This window comes from Trachemys scripta, chromosome 3 (assembly GCF_013100865.1).
Source record: "Trachemys scripta elegans isolate TJP31775 chromosome 3, CAS_Tse_1.0, whole genome shotgun sequence".
Taxonomy (NCBI): domain Eukaryota; kingdom Metazoa; phylum Chordata; order Testudines; family Emydidae; genus Trachemys; species Trachemys scripta.
Window position 1 is genome coordinate 57,948,111 of NC_048300.1, and position 16,750 is coordinate 57,964,860.

Genomic DNA, 16,750 nt, shown 5'->3' on the forward strand with positions numbered 1-16,750 from the left:
GTGCTTTCCTGCACTTTGACATTGTCTGCCTCCACGCATTCTGCTGGGCTCTTTCAGTGTGGGAGGACTGCATGAGCTCAGAGAATATTTCATTGCGAGTGCTTTTTTTTCGTCTTCTAATCTTCGCTTGCCTCTGGGATGGAGATGATACGGGAAGCGTTGAAACATTTGCAGCTGCGGGAGGAAAGAAAGGGAGAGTAGTATTTAAAAAGACACATTGTAGAGAACAATGGGTAGACTCTTTCACGGTGAACCAAGCTGTTAACATTACATAGCATGTGTGCTTTCTTTACAAGGTCGCTCTTTGTCTCTTATATTGAGGGCCTGCCGGTTTGGTGTGAGAGATCACACACGCAGGGCCAGCGGGCAACACAATTTGGCTTGCAGGCAGACATGGTAAGCCAGTCTTTTGGCTTCTTTATCCTTCATAACATGTGGGAATGGTTTCAAACAGCAGCACCCTCATGTCCCATACCAAGCACCCGTTGGGTTAGCCATTTAAAAGGAGGGGCTGCGGTTTTTGGGTTAACATGCAGCACAAGCCCAACTAACTCCCCCACACACACCCAATTCTCTGAGGTGATCGCTTCACCCCTCCCCCCACCACGTGACTAACAGCGGGGATGATTTCTGTTCAGCCACAGGCAAACAGCCCAGCAGGAACGGCCACCTCTGAATGTCCCCTTAATAAAATTCCCCTATTTCAACCAGGTGATCATGAATGATATCACTCTCCTGAGGATAACACAGAGAGATAAAGAACGGATGTTGCTTGAATGCCAGCAAACACCGGGACCATACGCTGCCATGCTTTGTTATGCAATGATTCCAGACTACATGCTACTGGCCTGGCGTGGTAAAGTGTCCTACCATGGAGGACGGAATAAGGCTGCCCTACCCAGAAACCTTTTGCAAAGGCTTTGGGAGTACATCCAGGAGAGCGTCACTGAGATTTCCCTGGAGGATTTCTGCTCAAGCCCCATACATGTTAAAAGACTTTTCCAGTAACTGTACTGGCCGTGAATGCATCCCAAGTCTTCAGGGCAAATTAATCATTAAACACGCTTGCTTTTAAACCATGTATTATATTTACAAAGGTACACTCACCAGAGATCCCTTCTCTGCCTTCAAGGTCCAGGAGCCCACCTTGGGTGGGTTGGGAGGGTACTGGCTCCAAGGTGATAAACAGTTCCTGGCTGTCGGGGAAAATGGTTTCTCCGCTTGCTTGCTGTGCGCTCCTCCTCATCTTCCTCGTCCCCAAAATCCACATCCCTGTTGTGTGAGAATCCATTGACGGAGTCCCTACACGGGGGTGGGGTAGTTGTAGAGGTACCCCCTAGAATGGCATACAGCTCATCATAGAAGCGGCATGTCTGGGGCTCTGACCCGGAGAGGCTGTTTGCCTCTCTTGTTCTTTGGTAGGCTTGCCTGAGCTCCTTAAGTTTCACGTGGCACCACTGCGGGTCCCTGTTATAGCCTCTGTCCTTCATGCCCTTGGAGATTTTTTCAAATATTTGGGCATTTCGTCTTTTGGAACAGAGTTCTGATAGCATGGATTCCTCTCCCCATACAGCGATCAGATCCAGTACCTCCCGTTCGGTCCATGCTGGAGCTCTTTTGCGATTCTTGGACTACATGGTCACCTCTGCTGATGAGATCTGCATGGTCACCTCTGAGCTCGCCACGCTGGCCAAACAGGAAATGAAATTCAAAAGTTTGCGGGGCTTTTCCTGGCCAGTGCATCTGAGTTGAGAGTGCTGTCCAGAGCGGTCACAATGGAGCACTCTGGGATAGCTCCCAGAGGCCAATACCGTTGAATTGCATCCACACTACCCCAAATTCGACCCAGCATGGTCGATTTCAGCGCTAATCCCCTCGTCGGGGAGGAGTATAAAAATCGATTTTAAGAGCCTTTTAAGTCGACAAAAATGGCTTCGTCATGTGGATGGGTGCAGGGTTAAATCGATCTAACGCTGCTAAATTCGACCTAAACTGATAGGGTAGACCAGGGCTAAGATGACAAGGATAGAGGGAGAATGATACAATCAATTATATTTATTTAAAACTTTGTTACTTACTTGTAATTCGTTACCCTTTTCTTTTTGTTTAATCCAGGTTTTTCCTTGAGTTTGTGGGTCTATCAAAAGTGGGTATCTGGTTGCCTTAGTAACAATTATACCATTCTGAATTGAGAGTTCATCTCCTGGCAGCCCTTGCAGATTCCATTCACTAATCTAGGTCAAAGAAAATCATCAACATAATGTAATAATTCTGAAACTTTGGGCCAAATGTACAAATATGGAGTTAGTGGGTTAGCCTGCAGAAATGCCTACAGAGCTGACAAAAATATACATTTCAATGTGCAAACCAGCATCAGCACATGCAAGTTGGGAAACTTTGCACATTAGCTACCATTTTTCACATTTAATTATGTTCTTTAAATGTAAAAAAATGGGGTTTCAAGGCACAGTGAGCATGAGGACATTTTCATAGGAAATCCTTTGCATCCATCCTTTAAGGACTTCACATGATATCGCTTTACCTGTGGCCAAGAATAATGGACATGGGTCACTTTGAAGCCCAACAGTAATGGATTCCCAACATGGGCAGAGACAATCACACTACTATAAGCTATAATCTCTCCTCCACCTTAAAGTCTGGGCTCTTACACAGTTTTTCTCCCCAAATAACTTTTTAGCTAATTTTTAAACTGTATTTTTGTGCACCAAATTAAGTGAAAATCATTAATAATTATAAAAACATTATACAAATTTGACTTGCACAAACTGACTACAACTATGCAACCTCTTTCTTATGAAATTATGTTGCACCTGTAATGAAAATTCTAGTACAGTAGAACCTCAGAGTTACGAACACCAAAGTTACGAACTGACCAGTCAACTGCACACCTCATTTGGAACCAGAAGTACACCATCAAACAGCAACAAAGACAAAAAAAAAAAAAAAAAAAAAAAAAAAAAAAAAAAAAAAAAGAGAGGGCAGCAAATACAGTAAACTTCTGTGTTAAAAATATAAACTACTAAAAAATAAAGGGAAAACACAGGGCCAGATTTACACCTTATATGCCCCTAGGCACAGCATCTTCAGCGTTCCCGCTGCCTACAGCTGACCTTCATGTTTTCCATACAAAATGAAACTTTTAAGCCACTTTTAACTTTTAAGCGCCCCTAGAATGCCGGCATCCCTAAGCATGTGCCTACTGTGCCTAATTGGAAATTTGGTCCTGGGAAAGCAGCAGTTTTCTTTGCATAGTAAAGTTTAAAAGCAGTATTAAGTCAATGTTCAATTATAAACTTTTGAAAGAAAATCATAACGTTTTGTTCACGGTTATGAACATTTCAGAGTTATGAACAACCTCCATTCCCAAGGCGTTTGTAACTCTGAGGTTCTACTGTAAATCAAAAATGACAGTGTGTTGACTTTCAGTACAACATACTTTTTTCTGTAATAAATTTGATCACAGACATGTTATCGCCAGTATTAAATATAGATTTGGGATCAGAAAGCCACACCCAGACAATGTGGTCATGACCAAAATTTACCAATAAAACATAATACTGTAAATACAATGATATTTCTGCTGTGAATTATTCACATCAGAATGATATGGGACTGTGGCAAAGTTGATGCTCCAACATATCCACTGCTGGTTAGCTGTGGCACTGCAACGACTTTTGCTTCAGTTTCCCCTCACTTAAGGTTACCATATTCAAACATTTAAAAAAGAGGACACTCCATGGGGCCCCGGTCCCGCTCCCGGTCCCGGCCCCGCCCCAACTCTGCCCCTTCCCCACCCCCGACCCCGCCCCAACCCCACCCCTTCTCCGCCCCCATTCCAACCCCTTCCACAAAGTCCCTGCCCCAACTCTGCCCCCTCCTCTGAGCACCCTGCATTCCCCCTCTTCCCTCCCGCTTTGATCTTGGTTGGGGGTTGCTAAGTGCTTCCCTGCTCCCCACTCACCCCACAGCCCCTATGCCCTTGCCTGCCCTGCTCCTCCTCACCCTGCAGCCTCTGCACCCCCCACCCCTGCAGCCTCCGCGCCCCCTGCTCCCCACTCGCCCTGCAGCCTCTGCACCCCCCACCCCTGCAGCCTCTGTGTCCCCTGCTCCCCACTCGCCCTGCAGCCTCTGCACCCCCCCGCCCCTGCAGCCTCTGTGCCCCCTGCTCCCCACTCGCCCTGCAGCCTCTGCACCTCCCACCCCTGCAGCCTCTGCACCCCCCCCCGCAGCCTCTAAACACACACCCCCTGCCGCCTGCCCTGCTCCCCCCGCTCACCCGGCAGAGGGAGAACTGCGAGCTCCACGTGGAATTAAACACAGCCCCGCTGCTCTGTGGGGAGGAGGGAGCGGGGGAGGGACTCTGGCTGCTAGAGGCCCTAGTGGCTGCGGGCAGCTTTCAATCAGGCCAGGCATCCAATCAGCCACGCCGCACAAGGGGAAGGGGGAAATCCCGGACATTTCTACTTAATTAGAAATCCCCCCCGGACAGCCATTTAACACTGAAAAAGCCGGACATGTCCGGGGAAACCCGGACGGATGGTAACCCTACCCTCACTGTCCTTAGTCCTATTCCGGCCATAAAGGTGTTGTAGCCCTCTGGTTAGAACACTTTATAGAGTCCTGCCCCTTTTCGGGCCTCAGAGTCCTTTTCCAAAGTACTAAAAAAATGTGTACAAAAAACAAGCCTTCAGCCAAGCTGACAGCCACCTCATCTGGTGTAAATCTGCTATGGTAGACTGTCCTTCTGTGCTTTAATCCTACCCACAATTCAGGGGCTGGCCGACTCTTCTCCTTACTCATAGGTTCAGGAGACCCCAGTTAGGCTTCTCCAGCTCTGAGCTAGAGGCCTCTCTGGTCTTTTCCCCTTTCTCCTTCTCAACCTTCCTTCAGGCTACTTCTCAGAGAGAGAAGGAACTGCACACCCTCTCTCATCTGGGTTTCCTCTTCCCAACTGGGCTCACCCAGCTCTTGATGGAAACAAGCCTTGCTCCCCCCCACCTGGGCTTTATTTCTAATTAGTCCTGGCCCACCTTCCAAATGTGAAAAGGCAGGCTAATTGGTCTCTCAGGCTGTCATCATTCCAGGCGCCCTGGCATGCCCATTTGCAGGCATGCATATGTTGCAGATCAGCCCTTACTTGATTTTTATTTCACCCAGGGTACCAACAAGTCCAAACATAATGTTTGATTCTAAAGAGCACATTCTTGTGGAGCATCTCATTTATTAACAGAAAAGCCAATGCAGCCCATAAACAAAACTTTCACCCCAACATTTCACCGGGGTGACTGGGTCATTATTAGTGCATCTATCCCCCACATGAGTCAAGTATTTGTCTCTATCTATCCTCTAGGCTTCCTGCTCAGGCCTCTCCTAGGAGCTCCTCTTCACAGGAGTTTCCAGTCTCACCTTTGGGGTTCCCTCTAATTGAGCTTGGGTAACCTTTATTAGGTCCAGCCTAGATGCTCGTTTACTAATCAGCCACCTGGGGCAGTCAATCACTCTGAGAATAATCTTATTTTTATAGTAGTGTTGGTGTCTGAGCTCTAAGAATATTAAAAAAAAAAGGTTTAGTGATACCTATATGCTCATTCAGTTCTTATATACTGATAACAATATTGTTCATAACATTTTCTAAAAAAAAAAAAATGAATCACGATAATGCTAACTAGCAATAACATACTGAACATTATGAATATGAAATTAAAATTAAACTCACAATAAATCAACAGTGTACAAAGCTTACCGTTGGTTGATCCACCAACATTGAAATCAGGTTCAAGTTTTCAGTAAAAGGGATTTTGCGAACTCTCAGCTCTACTTCCCATAAATCTTTAAGCAAAAGGTTCCTGAAGATCTGATTAAAAGGGCCACAGTATGAAAGGAACCCTGTGCAGAGTAAAACATCCCCCACAAGTCTAGAAAAGGGATAAAAGCACAATTATGAGATAATGTACCATTTGTATACCATGCAGTTAAACCACCAAATTTTGAAATGCATATATCAAAAAAAGTTACTTACCAGGAATTTGTTCTTTGAGAACTACCTCTATGCATTCACACTTTTGGGACATGGTTCCCCTGGTACTGAGCTGAGGAACTGCTTTGAAAATACATATCCATTGGAGGGTGCACAAGCAGTCTTGCGTGAGAGTGGCATCATCATTCTACACTATATGTGAGTTCACCCCCTGACCATCTCAGTTCCTTCAAACTTGACCACAGAATTCTGATATATTAATAAATTCTGAGGCAGAAAAGAAGGCAGATGGGTAGTGTGAATGCACACAGGGGACTCTCAGAGATCAACAGTTACTAGTAGTCAAGTATCAGGGGGTAGCCATGTTAGTCTGTATCCACAAAAACAACAAGGAGTCCGGTGGCACCTTAAAAACTAACAGATTTATTTGGGCATAAGCTTTCGTGGCTAAAACCCACTTTATCAGACAACCCCCCATCCTGAAGCAAATACTCACCAGCAACTACACACCACACCACAGAAACACCAACCCAGGAACCAATCCCTGTAGCAAACCTCATTGCCTACTCTGTCCCCATCTCTACTCTGGCAACACCATCAGAGGACCCAACCACATCAGCCACACCATCAAGGGCTCATTCATCTGCACGTCTACTACTGTTATATATGCCATCATGTGCCAGCAATAGTCCTCTGCCATGTACATATGGTCCCTACATAAAAGAATAAATGGACACAAATTGGACATCAGGAATGGTAACATACACAAGCCAGTAGGTGAACACTTCAACCTCCCTGGATATTCTATAACAGATTTAAAAGTCACTATTCTTGAACAAAAAAACCTTCAGAAACAGACTTCAAAGAGAAACAGCAGAACTAAAATTCATTTGCAAATTTAACACCATCAATTTGGGCTTGAATAGGGACTGGGAGTGGCTGACTCATTACAGAAGCAGCTTTGCCTCTCCTGGCATTGACACCTCCTCATCTATTATTGGGAGTGGACTACATCCACCCTGATTGAATTGGCCCTGTCAACAATGGCTCTCCACTTGTGAGGTACTCCTTTCTCTTCATGTGTCATTATATAATGCCTGCATCTGTAACTTTCACTCCATGCATCTGAAGAAGTGAGTTTTTTACCCATGAAATCTTATACCCAAATCATAGAATATCAGGGATGGAAGGGACCTCAGGAGGTCATCTAGTCCAACCCCCTGCTCAAAGCAGGACCAATCCCCTGATGGATTTTTGCCCCAGATCCCTAAATGGCCCCCTCAAGGATTGAACTCACAACCCTGGGTTTAGCAGGCCAATGTTCAAACCACTGAGTTATTTTGTTAGTCTTTAAGGTGTCACCGGACTCCTCGTTACTAGTAGGTAACCTCTATTTCAGTCACATTTCTGGCTGAAGTTATGGCAATAATGACTGTCATCATAAGAGATAAATAATATAAAGAACTCTCAGCCAAAGGTTCAAAAGATGGCTTCAAGAGTGCATCTAAACTACATTAAGATCTCAAGGAGGGACAGGATTTCTCAAAGGGGGATTGTGACGGGGATTGTGAGGCTCTGCTGGGCATGCTCCAACTGGAAGTCAGGTATAAAAGCCTGCAGAGCTGCTCAGTCAGGGCTGGCTGCTAAGGAGGAAGGACACTCAGCAGAGGCTTCAATCCGGGAGATGCTACAGCCCTTACCTATGAGAGCTGAAGAGCCAGAAACCTGGAGCAGAGGCCTGTCGCTAACAGAATTCTAGGGAGTGTTGGGTGCTGATGAGCCTGGAGCTGAAGAGCCAGAAACCTGGAGCAGAGGCCTGCAGCTATTGGAACCCCAGGGAGTGTCTGGTGCTGGGGAACCTGGAGACCCCAACGCCATATGGACTAGTGCTGCCAGAGAACCTGTAGAAAGTGACCCAGGGAAGGTAGGGGAGTGGTACCTCCCACCATGATGAGGTCAGCGTGTTTCAGGAGGATTCCCCGCTGACCCCGTGGCGGACCGCTCTGCCACTGGCAGGGCCCTGGGTCAGGGCCTGGTGGAGTCAGGTGGGCCCAGGCCCCCCTACCAGGGGCTGCCGCCCCTTTGCGATGGCCCCCAATTACCTGATACCCTGGTTTGCCTCCAAAGGGGGCAGTGTGGACTCCGGCCATTAGGCCGTGCTATCCCACTAAGGGAGGGAGAATTAGGCGGACTCTGGAAATTGTGCCGCCCTGCCCTAGGGGCAAATTGCATGGACTCCGGCTGCTAGGCCGCATTATGCCACTCAGGGGGAGATAATATACAGACCCTGGCCATTGGGCCACACTGTGCTGACTACCGGGGGTGTCTGTAAATACAGGCATAGGCGTAAAGAAGCGGGGTTACCTCTCGCCCCCCCGACTCAAGGGGTCAACAAGATAAAAACCAGCCACAGGGATACATATTAGAGTGCCTTTTCATAAACTTCTTATCTGTATTATGCACAAACAGCATTTTGCCGTCAACTAAAAAATGGCAAGCAGAGATAGCTTCCAAATGAACTTTCAAAGAGGAGTTAGATAATTCCTCAATTTTTAAGTGTATTAAATATTCTAAAATGCAAGATATGGAACTGAAAAAGGAGAATCAGATTTTCCCCTTTTGCAAGCCATAAATCTGGTCCATTTCAAATTGTACCACCCGGTAGACAGCTTTCTAGAATTAGGCAGTACATTCTGCACCAACGAGGTAGCTTCTCAAACTGAATGGCATAGCCATTTTGTATAATTTCTAGGACCCATTTGTCCAAGGTAAAAGCCTTCATTTGGCTGATAAATGGGCTAGCTTGTCTCCAAGCAGACAAAGGAAGGGCCTTGCTGATTGGTTCTTGACTCTCAATTCTCACATCAAATCTCAAGAGAGGAAGAAGAGAACCACCTTTCTACCTATGTAATCGATCTTCCCCTTTCTGTCTGCAGGGGAAGAATGTGCCTGTCCATATCCTGATCTGCTGCTGGCAGCAGTCAGTACCAGTGAATCAGGTGTAGGGTGCATATGAACATATGAAAACCCCTCAGAGAGTATCTAAAATAATTTGTCTGCCTTCTTGGCTATAGGCTGATAAGAGGCAGGAGTGGATGAAACAGTCTTAGCACGCTGGAGCAAACTATCAAGGATTGGTAAGGACATCATATTTTTGGAAGTAGCCCCAAAGAATGTCAAACACCAAATGAGATGTCTCCTCCAGGCTCTGAATGCATATCCAAAGTGGACACCATATGATCCACTAAATCATGAAACTGCAGAGTGTTCCCAGAATGGGAGGAAGCAGAAGCCACTCTAACATGCTCATTTGGTGACAAATCGGGATTATAGTCTGCATCAGCATACTCCTATTCGAAAAAAGAGGCACTATCTTCTCATCCTCTTCTTCAGACAGAGTATCAGGCACCACTATCTGAGATGCAGCTGTAGCTGGTGGAATCGGATGTAGGACTTCGCCACTACTGGATCCTTTACAGATGAAACATCACCTCTCCATCCATACAGAAGACATATGAAAAACTCCTGTGATGACCTCTAATAAGATCATGGAACCCAGTACTGCAGGTCTTCCCAGCAACTGGGATTTGGGAACAAACCTGCAGGACCAGGATCAAAAGAAGGGCTGAACCAGGAGGAAACAGATCTTTTATTCTATCTCTGTCCTCCTCTAGGTATAGATCTGGCCTCAGATCCACGATGGAATGCACCACAGACAACAAATCCAGAGGGAGGGCAGAAACAAACTGAGAGAAAACTCTTCATGGAGAACCTATGGGAGTCTTAGGAGGAGGAGGTACCAGGAGAAAGGCTAACTATCTCTTCTGATCTTCTTTTCTCAGGCGAAGGAGATGCCAAACTCAGAACTGGCAAAGCTTATTGAAGGGTTAAAATCCATGTGCATGTTATACAACAACCTGGTATATATGGATTGTGCCAGCTCTTTTTCAGACCCGAAGTCCAGAGTTTGGTCTGGAGACCAGAGGCCTAACTAATAGTGATCAGCTAAGAGAAAGCTGGGGTAAACAAAATAACATTGCCTTTACTAAGATCTGCTTGGTCAGTAGAAATGCCAGATGTTGAAGCAATAACTGAATAATTATGTTTCATCCAATGTTTCAAATTGAACAAAGGATCCCTGTTCCTATTGTGTTTCTCCTGAAGGGAAAACAGTCTTCCCACAGATCCAACCTTGAGTTTATGAAATATTGGCACATGTCACTATAATGATATGGCACCCTTCCACCTCCCTTCCAAGGGACCAATGCCCTGCCTTAAGACATAAAGGAGACAATCTCTATTTTCATATGCTTTCACTGTTTCTTTGCTTTATCCCCTAGACATGTACCTGTCGGACAATCAAAGGAGTTACTCCATTCCTATGGACCCCAAATCAGAATTCAACATATATATTTTATACTAATAACATTTTATCAAAGTATTAATCAAATGTTAATTTGCTAACTTGAGACCATGGGCGGAGACATTGTGTAACCTTTTAACCATTGGCTATTGTGCTATCTTGTCTTGCTGCAAAACCTATCCCGGGGTGTGGAACTGCCTACCCCGTCACTTTCCCCCGCCCATGGAAAATCTATATATTTCATTGTAATCAATTAATTGACAGTGTCTCTGAGCCTAATAAGCCAGGTGACACTCCGCCAGCGCTGTGTGTAATAAACCCCTATGCTTTGACCTCTACACGGTGTGGATTTATGTCCTTCACTTATCTGTTTATCAAGACTCTCTGATTCTCAATCAGCTCCAAGGAATGCCCAGAAGCTGAACAATGCACATCAGCTACAAAAATAAAAGTCTTCTTCAGAACCAGAAGATGGACCCAGAACCAGAGCAAGGATTATGGCCAGAGCCAAAGACTTTGGGTGGCACAGGATCCAATTAAATAACCAAATCCATCTTATTGGCTCCTGAAACTGAGACCAGAACCAACCTTGTTTTTGTGACTGTAAGGTTGTCAGAATTGGATGGAACTGATAAATCTGACATGTGGGATCTGGCACTGCTAACAGTGGTTGTCTTTTCCCTAGACTTCTTTGGAACCGAGACAGCCAGAGTTGACAATGTGGCCCTTGGTTCCAACAAAGGCAGCTTCAAAGGCCTGACTGCTGGAGCAGTGGGAACTGCAGCTGGACTTAACAAAAGTTCCGATTTCCTGGAACCCTTAAACTGCTTTGACTTACTGAAGAAGTCACAGGAGCCGAAACTCCCACAAAAAAGTGGTCCTCTCCCAAGCACTTGAGTCACCTAATGTGGACATCAGATGCCAGGAAGACAGCAGGGTATGAAGCATACCTCTGGAATCCCAGCTTCACATTCTTTGGTTCTTCCATAACCTGGAACTGATCTAACAACCTATACTCATCACTAAAGTACAACCTTATGATGGAAGGAAAAAAAACACGGATCCAAATGGACCAGAGCGGTTCACTTCCGTTTAGACAAGCAGTTGGAAGGAACTGAAGGGGTAGAAGGTGCTGCATCCCCATATATAGCCTCGCCCTCAGAATGTTCAGAGGTACTGAGTGGAGAGGGGAGAGCGGGGTATGAGAGCACTGTAATGGACACCACATGGAAAAGGTTCTACCATTAGGCACCACTAGACTGTACAATACCCATAAGTGGGAATATGAAGATGTGACTACATTTTTCATGGTTGGAGCTACTGTTGCACCAATCTGAGACTCCCAAAACTCATGAAATCTCTTTATGTTTATCATTTGCTTTTCATCAAAAGTCCTCATTTAATTCATATGATGTCCTCAAAGGAGATGTCTATGGGAAACCATGTATCTAATAAATATTGAAGGTGAAGTCAGCACTGCATGAAACAAATAAACATTTAAAATATAAAACAAAATGGGAGAAAAAGAACTGTCAATTTGTTCTTCTGTGAGAGGCAGGAAATCTGGTGGTTTAATCCTGGGTCCACCAGCAACAATATTGGACCATCTCTGAATTCCACAGATGGGAGGCACTACACATTAGTGATGAATGAGGAAAGAAGCTGTGCAGCAGCATACTTCAAAACTTTTAGCCGAGAGCCTCTTCGCAATGCATAATAGGCACTTTTCATGCCCATCTACAGCAAGGAACACAGCTGCACAAAAGGAACACTTCTTATATCCTATTTTCAGAGATGAAACCACCACTTTAAGGTAAGGTCCAATGAGACCCCAAAACAGCAAAGTTCAATAAACAACCGAAAAACTCGAAAATTTACTCTAAGATAGAGTATATACTGTACATAAATATCTGAACTAGTTGTGAACTATCTACAATTGTTTTTATGTTAAATAACATGACAGAGAAAGGAAGGATAATGTCATAAACAAGAATTACATTTTCATTACTCAGTCGAATGATCATATCAAATAAATGGGATAAGCCTATTGCTACTCATTAACAGTTTTAATCCTGTGTAATTATTTGACTACATTTTTACTTCCGTAAGAAATAATTTTCTCCATAGATTCATATCCTTTGGATACCTGTGCCTGACGAAGTGTACTGACCAGAAAGACAGCGAGAATTTTAATTTTAATAAAGTTCTAGCATGCACTCTCTTGGCCTCTTCCCGTTATAAGCAAGTCTCCACCACATTTATTTTAAATCTATCTAAGCTTTTCTAATGTACCTATTGCTGTTGTATCTTGGTATCCTATACATAAATTACATCCAAAAAAACGACTTTAAAAGTACATTAAGGTTGCAAAGTCAGCACTCAAAAGTTAAGACATGCCAGAATTAAGGTTGCCTATGCAGACAACATTATGATACAATATTTAATTGCATGGTCATTTACTATTTCAGTCCACTAAACTTCCAGCCTCCCTGGGCTGTTTGGTTCACAGGCTGCCAAGCTGCCTTGCTCCCAGGCTTCCCTACACTGAGGCTTTCTGGGCAGCCCCCTGTCTAGAGCAGTGGTTCTCAACCAGGGGTACATGTACCCCTGTGGGTACGCAGACGCTTTCCAGGGGGTACATCAACTCATCTAGATATTTGCCTAGTTTTACAACCGGCTACATATAAAGCACTAGTTCAGTCAGTGCAAACTAAAATTTCATACGGACAATGACTTGTTTATACTGCTCTATAAACTATACACTGAAATGTAAGTACAATATTTACTGGTATATTCCAGAGGATTTATTTTATAACTATATGGTAAAAATGAGAAATTAAGCAATTTTTCAGCAATAGTGTGCTGTGACACTTTTGTATTTTTATGTCTGATTTTGTAAGCAAGTCATATTTAAGTGAGGTGTAACTTGGGGATACGCAAGACAAATCAGATTCCTGAAAGGGGTTCAGTAGTCTGGAAAGGTTGAGAGCCACTGGTCTATAGCCCAGGAGTTTACCTTGTCACCAGCCACGGGTTTCCCTCCTCCATTCCCCCCGCCCCACATTCCTATCATCAATGTGGGGTAGGGGTAGGCAACCTATGGCACACGTGCTGAAGGTGGCACGCGAGCTGATTTTCAGTGGCACTCACACTGCCCGAGTCCTGGCCACCTGTCCAGGGGCTCTGCATTTTAATTTAATTTTAAATGAAGCTTCTTAAACATTTTAAAAACCTTATTTACTTTACATACAACAATAGTTTAGTTATATATTATAGACTTATAGAAAGAGACCTTCTAAAAATGTTAAATGTATTACTGGCACGCAAAACCTTAAATTAGAGTGAATAAATGAAGACTTGGCACACACTTCTGAAAGGTTGCTGACCCCTGATGTGGGGGGTTTCCCTCCACCCCCATCCTCTTCCATCATTAACCTAGGAGTTTCCCTCCCACCCCCTTGTCAGCCCAACGGTTTTTTTCTCCTTCTTCCTCCCATCTTATGACATAGGAGGAAAGAGCAGCACTGAGGGACAGGGAGACTGAGATGGGAGGCGGCATTAGTACATTCCTGAAACAGAATATTCCCTTTCATGGGACATTCCAAAGCTTGAGATTTTGCTCTAATTCAGAATGAAAACACCCAAACGCCTGGAATTTTCTGTGGGAGGAAACTTCTATTTTCTAGATATGTTGGTATCATTTGTTATGATTTTTCTCAAATTCCATGCAAAATACTGACTATAACAAAGTTTGTGCACTGTAAATTACCTATGGAAGGGTATTTTATTGCCAAATAGTGTCTTTGTATTTTATAGACATCTTGCTCTTTTGTCTAACAGATACTATACCTGTTAATCTGAGTTTTGAACTCCTTACTTTGCTGAGTCCATCTAACTTTTTCACCACTCAATCCATCTATAAGTGCAGAGGCTGCTTGCATCTTTCTCCTGCACACATCTGCATCATTCAACAGGTCCTAAAATTGGACAAGTTTTCCTGTCTCATTAAACTTTCAAATTCTATTATTCAAAGACCTTTACTATATTTACAAAATTTATAAACTATTTTTTATCAAGAATACTTACCTGTTATTGAATACTAGCCCTATGCATGGAGAGACCCAAACAAATTTTTTAAAGGAAAACTAAGAACTGAGACCCCTACTGGAGCTTCAAAAAGCACTAGGCCCTGAATGGATGTGCAGCTTGGTTCCTGGTCCCCATGTTTCACACAAGTGGCTTTTAAAATAAACAATTTTCCTAGCTAAGTTTTAAAACCTTCAGAATTAAACTAAGATAAGCAAAATGCTGTTGCATTAAAAATCACTTTTCTATAAAGGGCAAGTACTCCCTGAGCCATTGCATCATAAAGAAGAGGGGTTAAATAGAACTCATTTGTAGTAATTACACATTATTCTCCAATTTATCTTTCATTGTATTCTGAACAGATTGAACCAGTAAACACAAACTATATAACTCTTTAAAGTTTCAGTGTGCAAACCATTTTTTATATTCATAAAATATTTTTATCTCACCATTTTCTCCTTCATTGCTGCATCAAATTTTGCCTGCACTTTATCCAGTTCAGCTTGTTTCTCATCTAATAATGCCTGAGCTGTGGCTAACTCTGCATTAGCTACTTTCAAACGTCCTTCTTGTTTTGCTAAATTAGACTAAGAATAAAGCATAGTTAGACAATAATGGCATACAACAAAAAATCTGTTATTTTAAATCTGCTCCATTGTTAGTCAACAGGGACAGAAATACAAATCTGTGCGCCACAATATAATTATTAAATAAACACCATGAAATATGTATTTTAAATTATTTCCTTTTCCAAACAATGTCACTTAAATCCATACTTCTAAATCTGTATTTATGATTTTTGTATTAGCATAATAATGTAAGAAATTTGCTTCCTGCTCCAGGGAGCCAATTTTAAAATAATATTCTGGTCCCGGAAGATGTCAGATGCCTTACAGAGCAAGACAGAGGCATGTTGAAAAGAGCATTACAATCAGGCTCCTGGAAAAGAGAACATCCCTTGGGGCTTTGTTGTTCAGCTCTCTGTTTTATTTTATTTATATAATTCATGTGTTCTGCAATGGCAGCTAATCATGAGTTTAGGAGATTTGTCCAGGATCATAACCTGACACTTCTTGAGAATCATAGCCGTAGGCCAATAAGCCACTCAATTGCAGCCAAGTAGATATTTTTACTAATGACAGGGAAACTTTTTGGTCATTTTTCTTTAGATTATCAGCCTGCAATATATTGTTGCTCTTGCCAGGTTTGATATTTCTATCAATGACTACAAGATTACTGCTGAAGTTTTGAAATCACTGTGCAGATTTCCCTCTATATTACATTCTATGGAATTTTTGGGAAAGAAGACCTGTAAGCTGGTAGGCTATCTTACTGGCACAGAAAGGAACCAGTCTCACACCCAAGTCCATTTCAGGTCCTTGCCTCAGGATACAATTGATTTTTCAAACACAAAACTCAAGAGTAACATCAAAATAGAGTAACTCCTCTGACCAACGAGGGCTGCAGCACCAGAAGCTTTTCCCTTGCCTATCTCAACCCCTGGAAAAAAGAACACTCTTTCCTTAAATTCCCTGCTGAGATATATGACAGGCAGGTAGCCCTTAACTCTTTCTGGCTGTTTTACCTTGACCCAAGCAGCCTTCAGTGAAGGAGCTATACCTTTCACTCATAGGGCTACTGCTGTGTTGGCTGTAGGCACACACATTAGTTCCTATAATTTAACAGATTTCCATACATTTTTTTATATAACATGTTAGCTTTATACAGCAGTTTCCATTCAAAACCTATAATGCCTTCCATGCAGAAGACTAAAAGGAAAACCAGTATCTAATTTTGTTTGGAGGAGGACAACTTCCCTTCGTTTTTGAACCTTCTTTCCCCCATTTTGCCTGATTACAATTATTGTCTTGTGTCTCTATTTTTAAAGTATTCAGGTGGAAGATCCTCTTGTGGGTTTCTGGCTCTAGTATTATAGCTGGAACATAGTAAAAACAGGCAATTTTAATTTAATTTACTGAGGTGGTACTTCATATTAAAGCTTTTGGAGCAGAAGTGCTTGATACTGTGTGCCACTGGTTAGAGTGATGAAAGATAGGGTTACCATACGTCCGGATTTTCCCGGACATGTCCGGCTTTTGGGGGCTCAAATCCCCGTCCGGGGGGAAATCCCCAAAAGCCGGGCATGTCCGGGAAAATCGGGAGGGCTCTTTGGCCGGGGCCGGGGGCATGGTGCCGAGCCCGGCAGGGCGCGCGGTGCTGGGACGGGGTCGCAGTGCCGGTCCGGGGTGGGCGCGGGGCCGGTCCGGGAGCCGGGGGGTCCGCTGGGCCGCGAGGTCCGCGGG

The 16,750-nt window shown here is 43.8% G+C and overlaps 1 protein-coding gene across 1 annotated transcript in view; it reads right to left on the bottom strand.

Moving 5' to 3' along the window:
* DNAH8 (dynein axonemal heavy chain 8) overlaps positions 1 to 16,750 on the bottom strand; it is a 585,957-nt gene that overhangs the window by 87,358 nt on the left and 481,849 nt on the right. The window contains exons 71-74 of the mRNA XM_034764627.1: positions 14,897 to 15,034; positions 14,211 to 14,338; positions 5,765 to 5,936; positions 2,079 to 2,234 (exon numbers count right to left, since the gene is read on the bottom strand). Coding sequence (XP_034620518.1) covers positions 2,079 to 2,234; positions 5,765 to 5,936; positions 14,211 to 14,338; positions 14,897 to 15,034 — 594 coding nt within the window. The remainder of the gene's footprint in view (positions 1 to 2,078; positions 2,235 to 5,764; positions 5,937 to 14,210; positions 14,339 to 14,896; positions 15,035 to 16,750) is intronic.